We start from the raw sequence: 15,894 nt of genomic DNA, 5'->3' as shown, positions 1-15,894 counted from the left end.
GATCCCCCCTGAGATAAAACGTGCCAATTCGCTCTATGAGACACGTCTACAGGGATTCATGGCAGTTGTATTTATCGTTGCCAAGTCTCGCGCATGTTTTGCTGAATACAACTACCATGATTCCCTGCAGGCGTCTGGTTATTGGTTGAAGTATATACCTTTTCGCTAAAATGAAGCACTGTCGCAGAAATGCGGGAAAAGACATTAAACCCTGGCCAAATGGTAACGCAAGTAGTCGCAAGTTGAACTTGCGTACAGACTAAGTTGGGTGGCCAAACGGACTCGCAAGTTGTCAGAAAAGCCATTTCAATGCCACTGTACGCGCTGCAATTCAGTAATTGAAGCAAACAGCAAGACTTGTGTTACCGTGCGTTGGGCGGAAGCCAAACGGTGTCGAGAACTTGCGTTGACTTGAGCACAAAATAAATCTCGACGCAAGTGCACGCAAGTCCTGGCCAAACGGAGACTAGAGTTGAAAACTTGCGTCCACTTGCGTTGCCGTATGGCCAGGACTTCACAGCCTTATCCGTCTCTTCAAAAACCACCACCAAACAATTTAGAAATTGAAAGTTTATTAACATTTAATTATATTACTTTAAACATATTTACATGAACAAACGTTGCATGATGTTGAGGAATAAATAAAATCATTCCATTGATTTTACAAGTGGAAAAAATGAACGCTTGTAAATAACTTTATGGCTGGCTATATTTATCAGTATTTACAACGGATTACATACTTTAAAACTGGCAAAGTCTTATTTTATACCGTTACGTAGGAAAAAACATACCACCATTTCAAGGCAAAGCTTATAAATCTTGTGCTGATTTTAACAAAGAAATTTTCCTTAATCGTCTCCAAACATTTCGTACTGTACTTTTGGTGGAATTGAAATAGAAAGACTGTTCTTTTCGGTAAACCTTACCTTAATTTTCGCGACCTGTGCGCTTAAGTACCCGTTATATCAGACGCTAGATTCCGTGCCCTTCATAAAATACAGCCTTGTCTCTCTCTTATTTTGGTGGCCGCGCAAAGCCTAGGTCCAGAATCCCTACAGCCAAGAAGCCCAGGGACTTGTATAGGCTGCACAGAGTCGTACACACGGAGTATATTGTTTTTCCTACGAGCAACTTTTGAAAAGTTCAACATAGAAAAAGGAATATACTCAATGCACGAGATTGTGCTGTGAAAATAAACCTTTCATCGATGATCTGTTTTATAAAGGTCATACGCATCCACAACTACAAAGCACATAAGCTTTTCCTGGATCCTGTTCGTTTCGTAACACAGCTAACAACTACACCAATACAAAGATTAAGCAAATATCCCACGGTTAATTTCTTGCCTGCCGTTTGCCGTTACCAGCAAGGTGTTTCGCGTTTCAGGATGCGAGAATTAAATTTTCTAAGGGTTTGTGGGTGGATTTACTTCACAGTAAGAGAAAAAATTGAAGGCCTTTGCAGAAGAACGTGGTCCTAAATCCCCCACCCCCCCCCCCCCCGTACAAATGTCACGCTTAAAGAATTTGTGAAAAGGAAAATGGAATCCAACTGTAGAACTTGTACACATTGCACATCTACGAAGCAGTCGAGAACACAAGCGTTCGTACACGTACCCGAAGATTTCCGAGTCTCCTTGTCCAATCAGAAAAAACCCCGAGATCACGATCATTATTACGTCAGTGTCGTTGCAAGCATACGCCAAGTTACTTAGCAACATCCCGCTGAAAAATACGGGCTCAGTCAAATCTAGATTCCCACAGTTGTTTTCCGTATTAGAAAATGGGAATGAATTATGTTAATGTATGTAAATTTGTACAATTTTGCGCAAACATTCATAAAGTATCTACCGTTCTCTCGACCTCTTTCCCTAATTCGACATCCTAATTTCTTCTCTCCCTGTAGTTTATGGGAACAACGGTGATCTGTTCACTGTTTCCAGAAGCAATAATCTCCGCCATGAGAGACTGAGACCCCATAGTTTTGTCGAATGACCACAAAAGTTCCTCCGAGCTCAAAGCTGCACTAAAACAGTTGGAGTCTACTTCCTTTCGTTTTTCTTGTCATTAATTCCATACTGCGCCATTCTACAGTATCACGACTCGTCGTGGCGTCACCCTTGCAAACTACCTTTCCACCGTGATCTCAACCATGCTACAAATTCATCTTCAGAGTTAACTAGGAACATCCAAAGAAATTGGTCTGTTCACACCGAATAGGGCAGCTAATCACTGTGCTATGTAATAACCAGTTTTACTGACAACAGGCGAGCCCATCGCTTTGATTTCTTATAACACCATCATCACCTCTGTATTGTCCTAACTGGCCACTTCGCACTTCATTAAATGTCGCCGTCAGCCATTACTAAACCTACAAATCCGTCGCCGAAACCGCAGTCATTTTCAAAAGAGTCCAGTCCCTCTCTTCTCCACTCGTCCCTCCCTGGTACCTAGTAATCATCATGTCCATTCATTAGATCCTCTTCCACCTCCTCCTCCACCTCTTCTCCTTCATCTTCGTCCAGTTCCCCGCGGATTTCCCGCTCGGCGCCCATTCCCCGCATCAGTGGGGCTCCCACCGCCTTGTGGGTCGCCTCTATCGTTTTCATGTTCACGTAGTAAGCCATGTTGACGTTAGGCACTCGCCGCCTCATTTCTTCCATCACAGAATAAGCCTACAGAAAGGGAACATTCAGTAGGTAATTAATAGTTTCTAAAGAAAATCGAAGACAGGTCTTAGTGGATATACTACTTATTAACCGAGAGTGAGGTCATTACAGGGGAATCTCAGACCGAGGCCTTGATGTATTGACCGAGCGACAGCGAGGTCAACACCTCAAGGTCGAGGTCTGAGATTCCCCTGTAATGGCCGAACGGACGAGGTTAATAAGTTATTTATTATATGGCTTTTAAGCACTATTCAAAAAAAGAGTATAATCAAGGGAAAAAACACTGGAGGTAAAACTCGCTTTCGCTCTCTGTGGCTCTCTTCGTCGCTCATACTAAAGAAGTATCGGTATGCTTATATTTTTCTTTCAGTTATTGAAAAGATAGTTATATATTGTCGGCATTTTTTTTTTGCCCCCTCGCTAGTAGCTTTTACTCACAACTCAAAAAACCGTCGAGCCGAGAACAATTTTCATAATGCCCGGTCATTACAAGAAAATAATGCCCGCTCAGCAGCCAATCAGAGCGCGCGTACTATTGTAGCCATATAATAAAATTGGTTATTCACACTAAGTGGTTAATTCTTATCCTTCAGTGCATGACACGCATTAAAAAAAAAACTGATTTCATTGAAGTGTCAGTGTATTTAGCACTGTCGTGCTAATCGAGGACGCTGTCAGTGAAGAAACAAATTTAAAAATTCCAAACTTGTGGCAGACCAGATAGTTCATGCACAGCGTGATCGAAGGCTGGAACTCAGGACTACCAAGAACAAATCAGTAAAAGACAGGGTATTCTCTTAGTTCCAGACAAAAAAAAAAGACAGGGTACTCTCTTAGTTCCTTGCCCCCGGGTGGGGGATAGGGCCGGACAAAAAAAAAGACAGGGTACTCTCTTAGTTCCTTGCCCCCGGGTGGAGGATAGGACTGGACAAAAAAAAAAAGACAGGGTACTCTCTTAGTTCCTTGCCCCCGGGTGGGGGATAGGACTGGACAAAAAAAAAAGACAGGGTACTCTCTTAGTTCCTTGCCCCCGGGTGGAGGATAGGACTGGACAAAAAAAAAAAGACAGGGTACTCTCTTAGTTCCTTGCCCCCGGGTGGGGGATAGGACTGGACAAAAAAAAAAAAAAAGACAGGGTACTAGGGTGGACGATTTGAACCAGGGACCTTCAATCAGAACTCGCGTTACCTTTCGATTCAGTAATATAGCTTTGGGCCGGCTACGGGCTATTTAATATCACCAACTAAAAGAGCTTATCATCAGCTGAAATTTCACTACAAAGCAAGATGGGGTAATTCTGAAAGTGTACAGGCCAGAAAAGTCGGCTGAGCTTTTTAATGAGCCTATTTAATTATTTTTTAGCTCACTAGGCACTTACTTTAGTGTAGTTCTGCTGTCGTGCGTAGTGTTCTATAATGATTCCATACACGTCTCCCACACGCACAGCTGTCTCAAGATCTGGTTCCTCAAGGAGAATGTGACATTGTTTGATCGCCTCGTCTGGGTCCTCCTCGTATGTTCTACGCAACCAAAATCAGGGTTAATGCTCAGGATGCCCATTAGGGGAAGCAAATAGCTTTCAATCGGACAATTGACTGAGTTTGCGAAATTCAACATTAAAGAATAAATCAGCACTTTTACCTCCTCTCCTTTGAACCATTTACTATGTTTTAACATATTTCGTAGCGAAAAGGCCAAAATAGTCTCGGTGTTCTTTTAAGTGAACACTGTTTTGTCCAAAACTATCGTCTATAAACATGATTTTGGAAGACAACAAAACAACTTACAACAACAACATTATTTATTCACCCCATTAATATTTTACAAAATGAAAAAAAATTGGTAATAAGTATAAAAAAATAATTATTAAATAATTAATTAAAAAAGGAAAAGATTGGAAAAAAAGAAGATATAGATAGAGAGTGTTAAATGGAGAAGTTGTGGTGATTCATTCTTACCTTCTCGCCTGAACGAATTTCTTCAGGAAACCTATTCTCTGTTTAAGGAAGGCTACCTTCTCTTCTTGATCGGTGGGGTTTTTCGTCTTGGCTTTCGCCATACATTTGTACGCCTCTGTTAGCGCCCCGAGAGCTTTGTCATAGTTTTGATATTCATCAATTTCCACCTAGAGGAAAGAAGAAAATTTTAAAATAATGAATAGGTTGGATTTCTATGACTGCTGTATTAGCAAAACCAAAAAAAAATTATAGAGCCATCACAAGAAGGGAGAGAAAAAATTAACAATCAGAGCTCGAAGTGAAAGCATGTAGCCAGTGCCAACCGCGGCAAGCACGTAGCCGGCGGCAATTGTGGGCCAATATGAATCCGACGCTGAGTGGTTAGACGTAAAATCGGTTACAAGCGCGGAAAAACATGTTGCCGGCGGCAAGCGCGGGAAAAAAATGTATCGGCGGTAAGCACGGGAAAAAAAGTAGCTGGCAGCAAGCGCGGTAAAAATGTAACCAAAGGCAAGCGCGTGAAAAACATGTCACCGGCGGCAAGCGCGTAAAAACATATTACCGGCAGCAACCGCGGGAAAAAATGTACCGGCGGTAACCGCGGGAAAATGAGTAACTGGCGGCAAGCGCGGGGAAACATCTAACTGGCGGCAAGCGTGGAAGAACATCTAACCAGTGGCCAGCGCGGGAAAGCATGTAACAGATGGGAGGAGATAAATTTATTTTCACATTTTTTATTATTTCCAAATCACAAAATTGCCGTGATAATCACTACACCAACATACCTGTGCACAAGCATCGTAGAAGGTAGCTAGCGAGTCAAGCGCTCGGCCCTTGGTGTAGAAAGCGATGATGTTCTTCATAATCTCTGGATCTTTCCGCCAGTCAAGAGACTGAAGGTAGTTAGCCGCCATCACGTAGATCTCCTTCTGTCTGGACACGCCGGCGAAGAAGATGATTTTCTCCGTGTCGCCAGATTTCAGGAGAGATTTCATTGCCTGTAAAGAGAACACAAGTCAAGTCCAAAGGCAAAATATAAAATTCTCTTCATTTCCTTAAAATTTGGCGAGAAATTATTAGATTTTGATCAGAATTGCGAAATTTAAAAAGGCTAAAGTAGAGGAAGGAATAAACTCTAGTTATAAACAAGCAGTTTGTAGAAAAGTCAGAAAAAAATCATTATTTTTCCAGGACTCCCCGCTTTCCAACAAGCAGTTTCTAGTCTTCTGTAAACATGAACATTCTTCTTTCTGGCTATATCATTAATTGAATGGTCCTTAGTTTATACAGCGCACAAATCACGATTATCTCAAGAGATCGGCTTGAAAGTTCAGTACATTAAGACGATGAGAAGTTGACAATTTCAACCTTTTAACCTCCAAAATTGTTTGTAATAAATTAATTTGCGTTCAATAGAATATAATGGTCGAACGTTCGAACGACTCGTCTCGAACATCAGATACCACAACTGAGATCCCGTAAATTAGACAAATCACGTACCTTGATTTTGTTTCCTGCTTGTGTGTATTTCTTGGTGGCCAAATGATACGATCTCTGTTGCATACAGCAGTCAGCTATTCTTTCCAGGAGCTTGTTTCGGAACTCAGGATCAGTGCCCTTAGGGAGGGTCATCTTCTCCGCTAACTCCTCCGTGATGGTTACGTTATGACCCATGCAAAGTTCCAACGCCTCCGCGAACTAACAAAAACAAGGCAAAAGTGAAAATATATACAGTTGAATCCCGACAACTCGAACCCTCAATAACTCGAACCTTTTTTAATTCCCCTTTAGGTCATATTCTTACTAATCTAATCCTCGATAACTCAAACCCCCGATAATTCGAACTTCTTCCAGCTTCTTTCGAATTCCCTTGAAGGTTGGAGTCTGACCTGTATGTGAAAAACAGTTGATATTTTATCACATCTTTTGGAAACAAGAAAGCGAGGTTTTGCGATAAAAAATACAGACTATAGACCGTTTATATGCCGCCTTCGACGCCAAGAATTTTTGAAATACCATAATAAGGAACTCTGAATGATTAGAATGAATTTATTTATATATTCTTTTTTGTAGCTGTTATTTCGGTTGTCACGCCAAATTTCTGCACGTGTGACGCGTTACGCGTTACTATACAAAGGGCAAAAAACGTTTACCTTATTCTCGCTTAATTTCGCGATTACTAAATTTCGCGATTTTCGCGATTTTGAAATACTCGCGAAATATAGGACACGCGAAGTTTTACCTGTTTTCCAACAACCAAAAGCTCCACAGCTTTATCGTACTGTTCATGTTCTAAAAAGAACTTGGAACATTTATCCAACATTTGTGGGTCGGTGTTCTCGTCGAGGTCCTCGGCGATAACTTGAAGAGCCGCAAACTGCTGCGTTGCAAAGCACAGATCCAGTGCCTTGGTGACATTTCCACCCTGAAAGATTTTACAAATAATAAGTGCGCGTTAACTCCAAACCAGTCTCAGAAAATTAACTGAGCCCGAAATTTCGGTCGCGGTTTTGCTAAGCAACATGTAACCTGACCGCGAAAACTCTTCGGGTACTTTAGCCTGCAAAACAGGCGGTTCATTTTGCGTATTTTGCGGGTCGCGTCAGGGCGGGCATATTGTAAAACATGGAGTGGAGTGAAATGGAGTGGATTTGTAAAACATGGACTGGATTTTTAAAAGGTGGATTTGTAAAACATGGATTTGTAAAAGGTGGATTTGTAAAACATGGACAGGGCGAGAGAGAAGCACGGGGCAAAAATAATACGCAAAATAAACCGCCTGTTCTGCAGGTTACGGGTACTTCTACAGAGTAAATTTTTTCCAAAAATCGCAATTGAGAAAAGTGATACACAAGTAGAAACAATAACAGTAACAAATCTTTTCCTTCGTTTTCCTTTTTGTGAAGAGAATTAAATTTCTTAAATAATTGACAAATTGTGCTGAGTTTTTGTGCTGTTAAAAATGTTCTTGAGAGAGGTGAAAGAGAAAGCACCTTTTTTGTAACGCTCTTTTAGTAATTGTGTCAAACAATGGCAAAATGATAGCGGTGAACGGCTATGCAGGCTACCATCTGCAACGTCAAATCAATATTCATTATTCGATTGTTTTATTTATTCCCAATGCCTCTCTGCTTTTCTGCGAAAATAAGACGTTAATTGATCACGCTTGCGAAAGATAAAAAAAAATATTTTAAAAACAATACTGCACCTTGTGATAAAGCATGACCGCCTTGTCCTGCATGTTAGGATGATTTTCATAATACCTGCGAGTGAATATGGCAAACAAAACCAATGAACTTAGCAAACAATTATACATTAGCTTGCAGACACAGACGGATCTCCGCCTCTTGTTTCAACACGCAGAAATCGCCTGTGTTCGCAGAAAAAAACTATATCAGGTAATAACTAGAAGGTCCTTGACTATATTTGCACGATCTAAAAGCTTCTGTCAAATAATGCAACGTGTCTTAAAGACAAAGATGGCACGTATAAAACTGCAGTTTAATTTAAACGAGACAATAAGACATCGCCAGGCAAAAACTCTAACTGTTTATGAACTCTTTCGATTATAAAAAGTTGAACATGTTGAATATTGTTGTGCTCCGTGGCCAGCTTCACGTTTCCAACTGTTTGTATAATTATCTTGCTAAAAAATTTACATGATAATTATGAACCTCTCGATAACAAACTTCAGTTGGGCCGCGATTTTTAACTTGGAATTATTTTTTTAGCTCCTCGGCCCACACATAGAAAAAGATGAATGAAAACAGTTTTAATTATTATGTAAATCCAACTGGGCTCAAAATAAATTGTCCTGCTAAACAATTCACCTGATAATTAAGTTAAGTTAACGCGTAATTTATGCGAACACGGGTTAATACTCGTGGATGATGCAATAAAAAGCATTTTTTCATCAGAACGAAGTTTTAAATAAGTAAAATTAACACTTCAATTGCATCGGTAGCAGAGTGGCGCAGCGGAAGCGTGCTGGGCCCATAACCCAGAGGTCCGAGGATCAAAACCTCGCTCTGCTAGAACTTTTTTTTACTAAGATTTTCTCTTTTGTTTTGTTTTGTTTGTGACTTGCGTAAAACAAAATATTTGACGAGTGAAACGATCATAAACTAGAGCGAAAATGACTGTTTTGCACAGAGAACTGATTAAAAGAATTAAAAAGAGTTGAGGTATAAAATACTAAGTTGTCTAGTCTCGCAATATTTAGAACTTCGAGGCTGATGCAAAAGCGTGAAATTTCTTCATCAGAACGAAGTTTTAACTAAGTAAAATTAACACTTCAATTGCATCGGTAGCAGAGTGGCGCAGCGGAAGCGTGCTGGGCCCATAACCCAGAGGTCCGAGGATCAAAACCTCGCTCTGCTAGAACTTTTTTACTAAGATTTTCTCTTTTTTTTTTTTGTTTTGTTTGACTTGCGTAAAACAAAATATTTGACGAGTGAAACGATCATAATCTAGAGCGAAAATGACTGATTAAAGAATTAAAAAGAGTTGAGGTATAAAATACTAAGTTGTCTAGTCTCGCAATATTTAGAACTTCGAGGCTGATGCAACTGCGTGAAATTTCTTTATCAGAACGACTTTTTAAATGACTGACATTTACACCATAATTGCATTGGAAGCAGAGTGGCGCAGCGGAAGCGTGCTGGGCCCATAACCCAGAGGTCCGAGGATCAAAACCTCGCTCTGCTAGAAATTTTTTTGCAACTTTTTTCTTCTTCTAATTTTGCCTTTAAAAATACGTTAAACAAAAAATTGCAATTCTCTGGTGAGCGGCTGCCCTCTACGAAGGAACTATTACTAAAGAAATGCAGAAAGACAGAACTCCATAACATGAACCTCAAACACCTCTTTTAAACAAACGGTATCTCCGATATCTTTTGCGAAATTTTCTGGTCAAATACATTTATTTCGTAATGTTTTTTATTAAAATAATTACCAGTCTGAAACAAGACAAATTTAGCTAATAAAAGTAAATGTGGAAAACGGGTTGAGATATAAAATGGTTTGTTGACTAACTTTGCAACATCCAGCATATCTTGTGGAGAGCTGAGTAGCGCGAGATTCATTAGCTCATTGTCCAATCCGTGTTCCTGGAAAATAAAAAGAAATGTCAGCCAACTCGACAGTAAAATTTATTGACGGCTATTTCCACTGAAGAAGGGACAGCAGTCCCCAAACGTATGGAATTTACACTATTTAATCAGCACAGGAAAAAAAATAAAATTTCAAACTGACGACGACCTCAACAAACTTGTTTTTAGAAGACTTTCGTTTCTATATTTATTTTGCTTGTTTCCAGGGTTTGTTTGGAAGAATAACAAGTTGAAGTTGTCCTTGCAATGTTCTGCTACACAGAAACGAAGCTGTCTGCTTTTACACGGTCCAGAATTGTAAAATGGGAAGGGGACCTGTTAGAAAGTCCTTAAAAATTAGGACTCTTTTTCCTTATCCTTTTCGTTGAAGGTCGTTTAAACAACTTGTCTTAGTGTCCCTTGGATTTTCGTCAAACATTGCCGTTATACTGAACGCAAAATGCAGCATTTAGTTTTGAAAAGACTGAAAACGGAAAGCACAACGTCGATTGCGGTATCATACCTTGGCGAGTCGTATCGCGTTGCTGTAGCATTGAGCTCGCGTGTAGAAATGGATAGCCTCTCTAATTTTCTCCTAAAAGTAAAAGAAAATAATTTAATTAGCAAATAACTTTCCTGATATTTATGTCAGAATACCCAAACACCTCTGGGCTTCAGAGCTCACACTAACCTGGTTCTCAAATTGTCTTGCCAGATGGTATGAAGCTGCTCTGTCGCCTGTTTCGTTGCAGATTTCTGCTGCCTGTGAAGGAACGACTATGCTTAAGTGTCAACTCTTCTAACCAAAGACACTAAGTACATAAATACAAGCCCGCAACTTCTCGTGTAAATAGCGTAACAAACCAGTCCTTACTTGTTAGGCCGGGATTAAGCGCAGGAAAAATTGTGCACGTTGACTCACTTTACAACAAAAACTCAAAGTAAGTGCGGTTTTCATCTGAGCATCGAAAATGCAAATCCATAGTAACAGACCGTTTTTTTGATTATGACGTCAAGCGCACGGAGATTTCTGGCAGTTGAAGTAAAGATGGCGCGCGCTAGAAGAATTAAATTGCTCCGATTAGCTAATGACGAATTTTCCGAGCATGAATTTCACAACCTGTAGTAACTTTGAAAATTGTACAAATTTTCGAAACTTGTTATTGCAGTAAGTTGGCTTTGGTCGCGTTAAGCGCGGGAAAACGCTCAAAACCAAGTCGGAATTGGTTTGGGCTTGCTTCTGATTGGTTAAAATAAAACAGCGCGTCTGCTCTGATTGGTTAATTTTCAGCAAACAGCACGTGCTTTGTGAGCCAATCATAGAGCTCTGTAAAAAACACCTTCCGACAGCCAACTGATAACCGTTCCCTTAAACCAACGCAAACACACAACTGCTTTTAAGTCTTTAGGAAAGCGCACGATGAAATATACCTTTTCTAAGTTGCCGCAGTAGCAGTAGACTCTGACCAGTGACAGGTTATCACGCGCAGCTTCGTAAAACTGCAGGGCTGTTTCCATCTCGCTTGTGCTCTCCATGTACTGCGCCCACCATTTGCGTAACTCCCTGAGAAGAAAAACATGTAATGCACACACCGAGTGAGTAGCGATATTTTAACCCTCTTCTAAATGGCTGTCGAAAATATCGCTTTTTAAACTAAACTGTTTTTTACTGCTTGGCCCAAAAGGAAATTCCGTCTCGACGACAATTTACTGAGCCGCGGTTTGGAAAAGATGTTGCTTGGCGACAAGGCGTTTCCGATGCGCCAAATTTGGAAGTGTTTCCCAGTGTTCGCGCTATTTTTGATTGGATGAGAATCGAAATTTCGTCGAGTGTTTTATAATGAAGATTTGCTGTCCAGAGTGAATACGTTATAAAGACAAACAAAGAACTGTTCGAGGAGATTGTACAATACGGTACCTATAAAATGTTTTTTAAATATTTTAAGTTCTAGTACGATTTAATTTTACGTTTTCCGAGAACACACGAAAGAAAATGGCCAAAATTCAATCCTTAACAACAACAGAAACAGTGACCAACAGAACAGAAACCGCCGACCGGTTAGCTCAGTTGGTAGAGCGACGGACTACACTGCGGGAGGTCTCGGGTTCGATTCCCAGACCGGACCAACACTCAGGGTCTTAAAATAACTGAGGATAATATGCTGCCTTTGCAATAACATCTGCAAAATGGTTAGATATTCTAGTCTTCTCGGATAAGGACGATAAACCGTAGGCCCCGTCTCCTGCATCTTCAGTGTTATGGTCAGCAGGGGACGTAAAAGAACCCACACGCTTATCGTAAAGAGTAGGGCATGGAGTTCCCGGTGTTGTGGTCTGGTCTTTGCCCATTGTGCTGTGTACTGTGAAATGCTCGGAGATATTAGCTGTATAAGCTACTCTTCAAATCCGAGGGTAAACAAAGTGATGATGATGATGATGATGATGAAACAAAACATACTTGTCCTTTGTTTTCAGGATGTAAGCTTCTAACTGCTGAGGTTCCTCCAAAAGCATTCTAGGAACTTCAAAACGATGCGTGTCTGCCTTTTCAAAACTAGAAAGCAAACAAGCAAATGTCAATAAAAACAAGCCGTGCCAATCTTGGTAAACGTTTGACCCACTGCCAGAAGATCAAAAACCAAGTAAGCCTGAAAAGCGGACACATTAAACTAGACACATGTCAATGAAATTGCACGTGCGATTGTTCAGATTTCTGATTGGCTGAGGGGAAAACAAGCAGAAATCAGTGACTGACAATGGTTCAACAAAACTTCAAGTTTCTTTATGCAAGGGTAAAACGTTCTCAAAGGGCTACACTGCAGTAAAATAAGTGGCTTATTCCTCTCCATATATCTGTCCAGACATGTTGAGGCGGGAAGTGGGACTAAGGTGAGCTGATTCAAATTAAACAACAGTTATTAGTACTCAAAAGAAAATTTAACAGGAAAAGTTCTAATGAGGCGTAATCAGCCTCATCAACCCGAGATGAAATAAAGTTATCATCATCACACGAAGCCTGAACGGAACAATGCACTCCATGTTGACTTTTTTATCTACTCACTTTACAATGGCTGCCGATATGTTTCCCGTTGACTCTAGATGCTTGGCATAGTTGTAGTAAGTCGTCCTCAAGTGAATGCGATCGTGGAGTTCGGCCACCTCAATAGCCTGTGAAAAACAACATTAGAATCCAGTCTTAGTACGTTGAGGCTGTTCATGCACGTGTCTCTCGAACTAGAGAAAGGGAAGAGCTTCTTTGAATATCGAATCGTCTCGATAGGCTTAAAAGTTAAGTACTTACAACCCCCAACCGAGGAACAATATGCAAAACTGCATAACCACGACACAAATTTTATAAATTCGAAATCCAAGTTGACTGACCTTAGTCCACTGATTGGAAGCTTGGTAAAACTTGTTTAACAGGTCGAAACGTCCAGAGTTCTTGTACAGCTTCTCTGCTTCTTCCTTTTTTAGGGGAAAGGCAGTAAGATAGAATAAGCTTTTCTTGCGATTTTCTGCTTGATGTAAGACCAAATTCTCCCAACTAACATTGAAAGGAATGTATGGGAATAAGTAAGGAGAATTAGTACTTACGATCATGCCAAGTTGTACAGCTAAACAAGCCACTCTCGCGTCAAGCTCGGGTTCTTTGTGAACTTCTCTCAGCGCTCTAGCAGCTCGAGCGTTGCCCATGTTACCCAAACATACAGTGGCCACATCCAGCCGCTTGGTCTTAACACACATGCGAGCCATGTTTTCCCACACTGATTCACTATCACAAAAAATATCTAGTTAGAAAGAGCACGTGATGTACAATGCACTTAAAAGCTATTCCTTGTGCCTTTCTTTGTGAGGCTGTTACTAAGCTGACAGACTTGATCATATCGAAGAACTAGCGTCACCTTTTCAAGTTTGCTGTTCGTAATCGGACTTTAGTTTTTCAAATGTCAACCATGATCGTTCCAATTTCAATTTATTATTTCTTTAGGGTTACTTACTCTGACCTAAACTTAAAAAACATGAATTTCAGTTTTCAAACTTGTTTACTTTAAACCGTTTCCATTCTCGCCATCGTTAGTCGACTTCCTAAGGAGTTCTTGTTATTTGTCGTGTACTGTTCTTCAAGATGAAACCATTTTTTTGCTGGATTTCCTTTAGGCTAGGTATGACTTTTACCTTCTCCAACCCCCTTGAGTGAACGCAAACACACAACCAAAACACTCCATAAAATACAGTTTTGCCTACTCTTATAATAAACAGCCTTGGTTTCTCATATATTTCTGTATTCGAATATTTGCCAAACCCCAACAACCCCCCCACTGTATTCCTTAATCTCAAGCTATGCAGTGACAAACCTTTTGATTAACTTGATGGCTTTGAAAGCTTCATCCATGTTTCCAATGGCGGAAAGATAACTAAAGTTCATCATGGCTTTTCTGGCCTCCACATCAGCTTTCTCCAGTCCAATGAAATCTCTCATGGTATGTTTAGTGACCATGTGGTGTTTGTCAGGAAGGGGTATGTTAGTCGCTGCGTATGATGGTGGATCAGATGGTGGGCTTCCTTCCAACTCGCTGCTCTGTTGGTTTGAAAAAGAAAAACAATCGTGTTTTGTTGTAAAGCTCATTCGGACAAAAAAACTAAATTTCATCATACAAACATCTTCTGGTAACGTTTTACGGGAAAGAGGAAAAGGAGAAAGTAAAACGTGGAGTTAGATATACTCTGACAAATAATCAACAAAACTGAATGAAGATGAAGTATTCAACATGACTTGAGCATGGGACAAAGAAAAATTCTGAGTCCCCGACGGGAATCGAACCCATGTTGGGCGCTCTAACCAACTGAGCTACGTGAGACTCGTTGTGAGTTGGGCCATTTTACTAGGTTGATAAGTGACACGCGTCCTGCATACTGCTAGGATCAGCAATGTCGAATTCATCAAGTTTGTAGTAAATAATAAAGATGGTAAATTTTAAGCTCGGTAATAAATAATGAAGATGAAGTATTCAACATGACTCGAGCATGGGACAAAGAAAAATTCTGAGTCCCCGACGGGAATCGAACCCATAGCCTCCCAGATACCGGTTGGGTGCTCTAACCAACTGAGCTACTGTTTGTCATACATGAAATATCACATATTTGAACTGCGGGTTAAAGATTTGACACATAAAAGACGGTCGCAGTTAAAGGGGCTGTGTCACCAACAATTAGTGCTTCTTGAAAATCCAGTTAAAGGTGTTGGTATTAATTGGAAAACCACTAACAGTGGCCTGGCCTTGCTAAAACGCACTGTACTAGTCATGAAAATTGTTAAACAGTGGTGTGGTTACTGAGTGGTACGAAAGAAGTGGCCTAAAACATGAAAACGTCGCCACGACTTTTCAAGTTTAGTTGGACAGTGTTAATTGGAAGAAAATCACATAAAAACCATTGATTACGGTTTATTTACATCTAAGGGAATAAATTTACGCCTTTCTTTTGTTGTTCAAAGGTTATTCTGTTAATCAGTTTACCGCCGCCTGGTTAGCTCAGTTGGTAGAGCTGGACTGCTGTGCGAGAGGTCGTAGGTTCGAACCCCAGACCGGACCAACACTCAGGATCTTAAAATAACTGAGGAGAATGTGCTGCCTTTGTAATTACATCTGCAAATGGTTAGACATTCTAGTCTTCTCGGAAAAGGACGATAAACCCTAGGTCCCGTCTCCTGTATCTTCAGTCTTATAGCAGGAGACGTTAAAGAACCCACACACTATTCGTAAAGAGTAAGGCAGGAAGCTCCCGGTGTTGTGGTCTGGCTTTTGTGTAGTAAAAAAAAAATACAGTATATGTACAGCGCATTTGAACATTTCATATGAAAAATGCGCTATATAAATTGATTATCATCATCATCATCAGTGAGTGCACCCTTATGTTTCTAGCATAAGTTAACACAACAATTTAGAAGACTTCTAGTGACACTGCCCCTTTAAGTACGCGACTAAAGCGCATAACTGACATGATCCTTCATGTATTCATCGTTTGTGCAGTTGGCTATCACCATTGCATAAACATTTTTGACGACAAAGCGACCTATCTTGTCTTACTTTTGCTATTTTTTGGAAAAACGTTGAGAAAAATACTTACCTTCTTTACAAGGTAAAAGAAGGGGACTTGAACTCCAAGTAAACCTAAAAAA

At 40.4% G+C, this 15,894-nt stretch overlaps 1 protein-coding gene and 3 non-coding genes across 4 annotated transcripts in view; 3 read left to right on the top strand and 1 right to left on the bottom strand.

The window, feature by feature from the left end:
- Nucleotides 1-1,256: 1,256 nt before the first annotated feature.
- Nucleotides 1,257-15,894, bottom strand: part of LOC144632949 (intraflagellar transport protein 140 homolog) — a 32,932-nt gene continuing 18,294 nt past the window's right edge. The window contains exons 17-33 of the mRNA XM_078491704.1: nucleotides 15,843-15,886; nucleotides 14,072-14,295; nucleotides 13,311-13,488; nucleotides 13,098-13,181; nucleotides 12,778-12,884; nucleotides 12,175-12,270; nucleotides 11,148-11,280; nucleotides 10,408-10,479; nucleotides 10,240-10,311; nucleotides 9,661-9,734; nucleotides 7,835-7,889; nucleotides 6,869-7,051; nucleotides 6,127-6,324; nucleotides 5,412-5,624; nucleotides 4,627-4,793; nucleotides 4,047-4,188; nucleotides 1,257-2,674 (exon numbers count right to left, since the gene is read on the bottom strand). Of these exons, the coding sequence (XP_078347830.1) occupies nucleotides 2,450-2,674; nucleotides 4,047-4,188; nucleotides 4,627-4,793; nucleotides 5,412-5,624; nucleotides 6,127-6,324; nucleotides 6,869-7,051; nucleotides 7,835-7,889; nucleotides 9,661-9,734; nucleotides 10,240-10,311; nucleotides 10,408-10,479; nucleotides 11,148-11,280; nucleotides 12,175-12,270; nucleotides 12,778-12,884; nucleotides 13,098-13,181; nucleotides 13,311-13,488; nucleotides 14,072-14,295; nucleotides 15,843-15,886 (2,267 nt within the window). The 3' untranslated portion in view covers nucleotides 1,257-2,449. The remainder of the gene's footprint in view (nucleotides 2,675-4,046; nucleotides 4,189-4,626; nucleotides 4,794-5,411; nucleotides 5,625-6,126; nucleotides 6,325-6,868; nucleotides 7,052-7,834; nucleotides 7,890-9,660; nucleotides 9,735-10,239; nucleotides 10,312-10,407; nucleotides 10,480-11,147; nucleotides 11,281-12,174; nucleotides 12,271-12,777; nucleotides 12,885-13,097; nucleotides 13,182-13,310; nucleotides 13,489-14,071; nucleotides 14,296-15,842; nucleotides 15,887-15,894) is intronic.
- Nucleotides 8,589-8,660, top strand: Trnam-cau (transfer RNA methionine (anticodon CAU)). The gene has a single exon. It is a non-coding gene; the product is annotated as a tRNA-Met (tRNA).
- Nucleotides 8,935-9,006, top strand: Trnam-cau (transfer RNA methionine (anticodon CAU)). The gene has a single exon. It is a non-coding gene; the product is annotated as a tRNA-Met (tRNA).
- On the top strand, nucleotides 9,262-9,333 carry Trnam-cau (transfer RNA methionine (anticodon CAU)). The gene has a single exon. It is a non-coding gene; the product is annotated as a tRNA-Met (tRNA).

Source organism: Oculina patagonica, chromosome 12 (genome assembly GCF_052425735.1).
Source record: "Oculina patagonica isolate OP01 chromosome 12, crgOcupat, whole genome shotgun sequence".
In the NCBI taxonomy this organism is placed as follows: domain Eukaryota; kingdom Metazoa; phylum Cnidaria; class Anthozoa; order Scleractinia; family Oculinidae; genus Oculina; species Oculina patagonica.
Note: the sequence above shows the minus strand (reverse complement) of the source record. Positions and strands in the feature narration are given on the sequence as shown.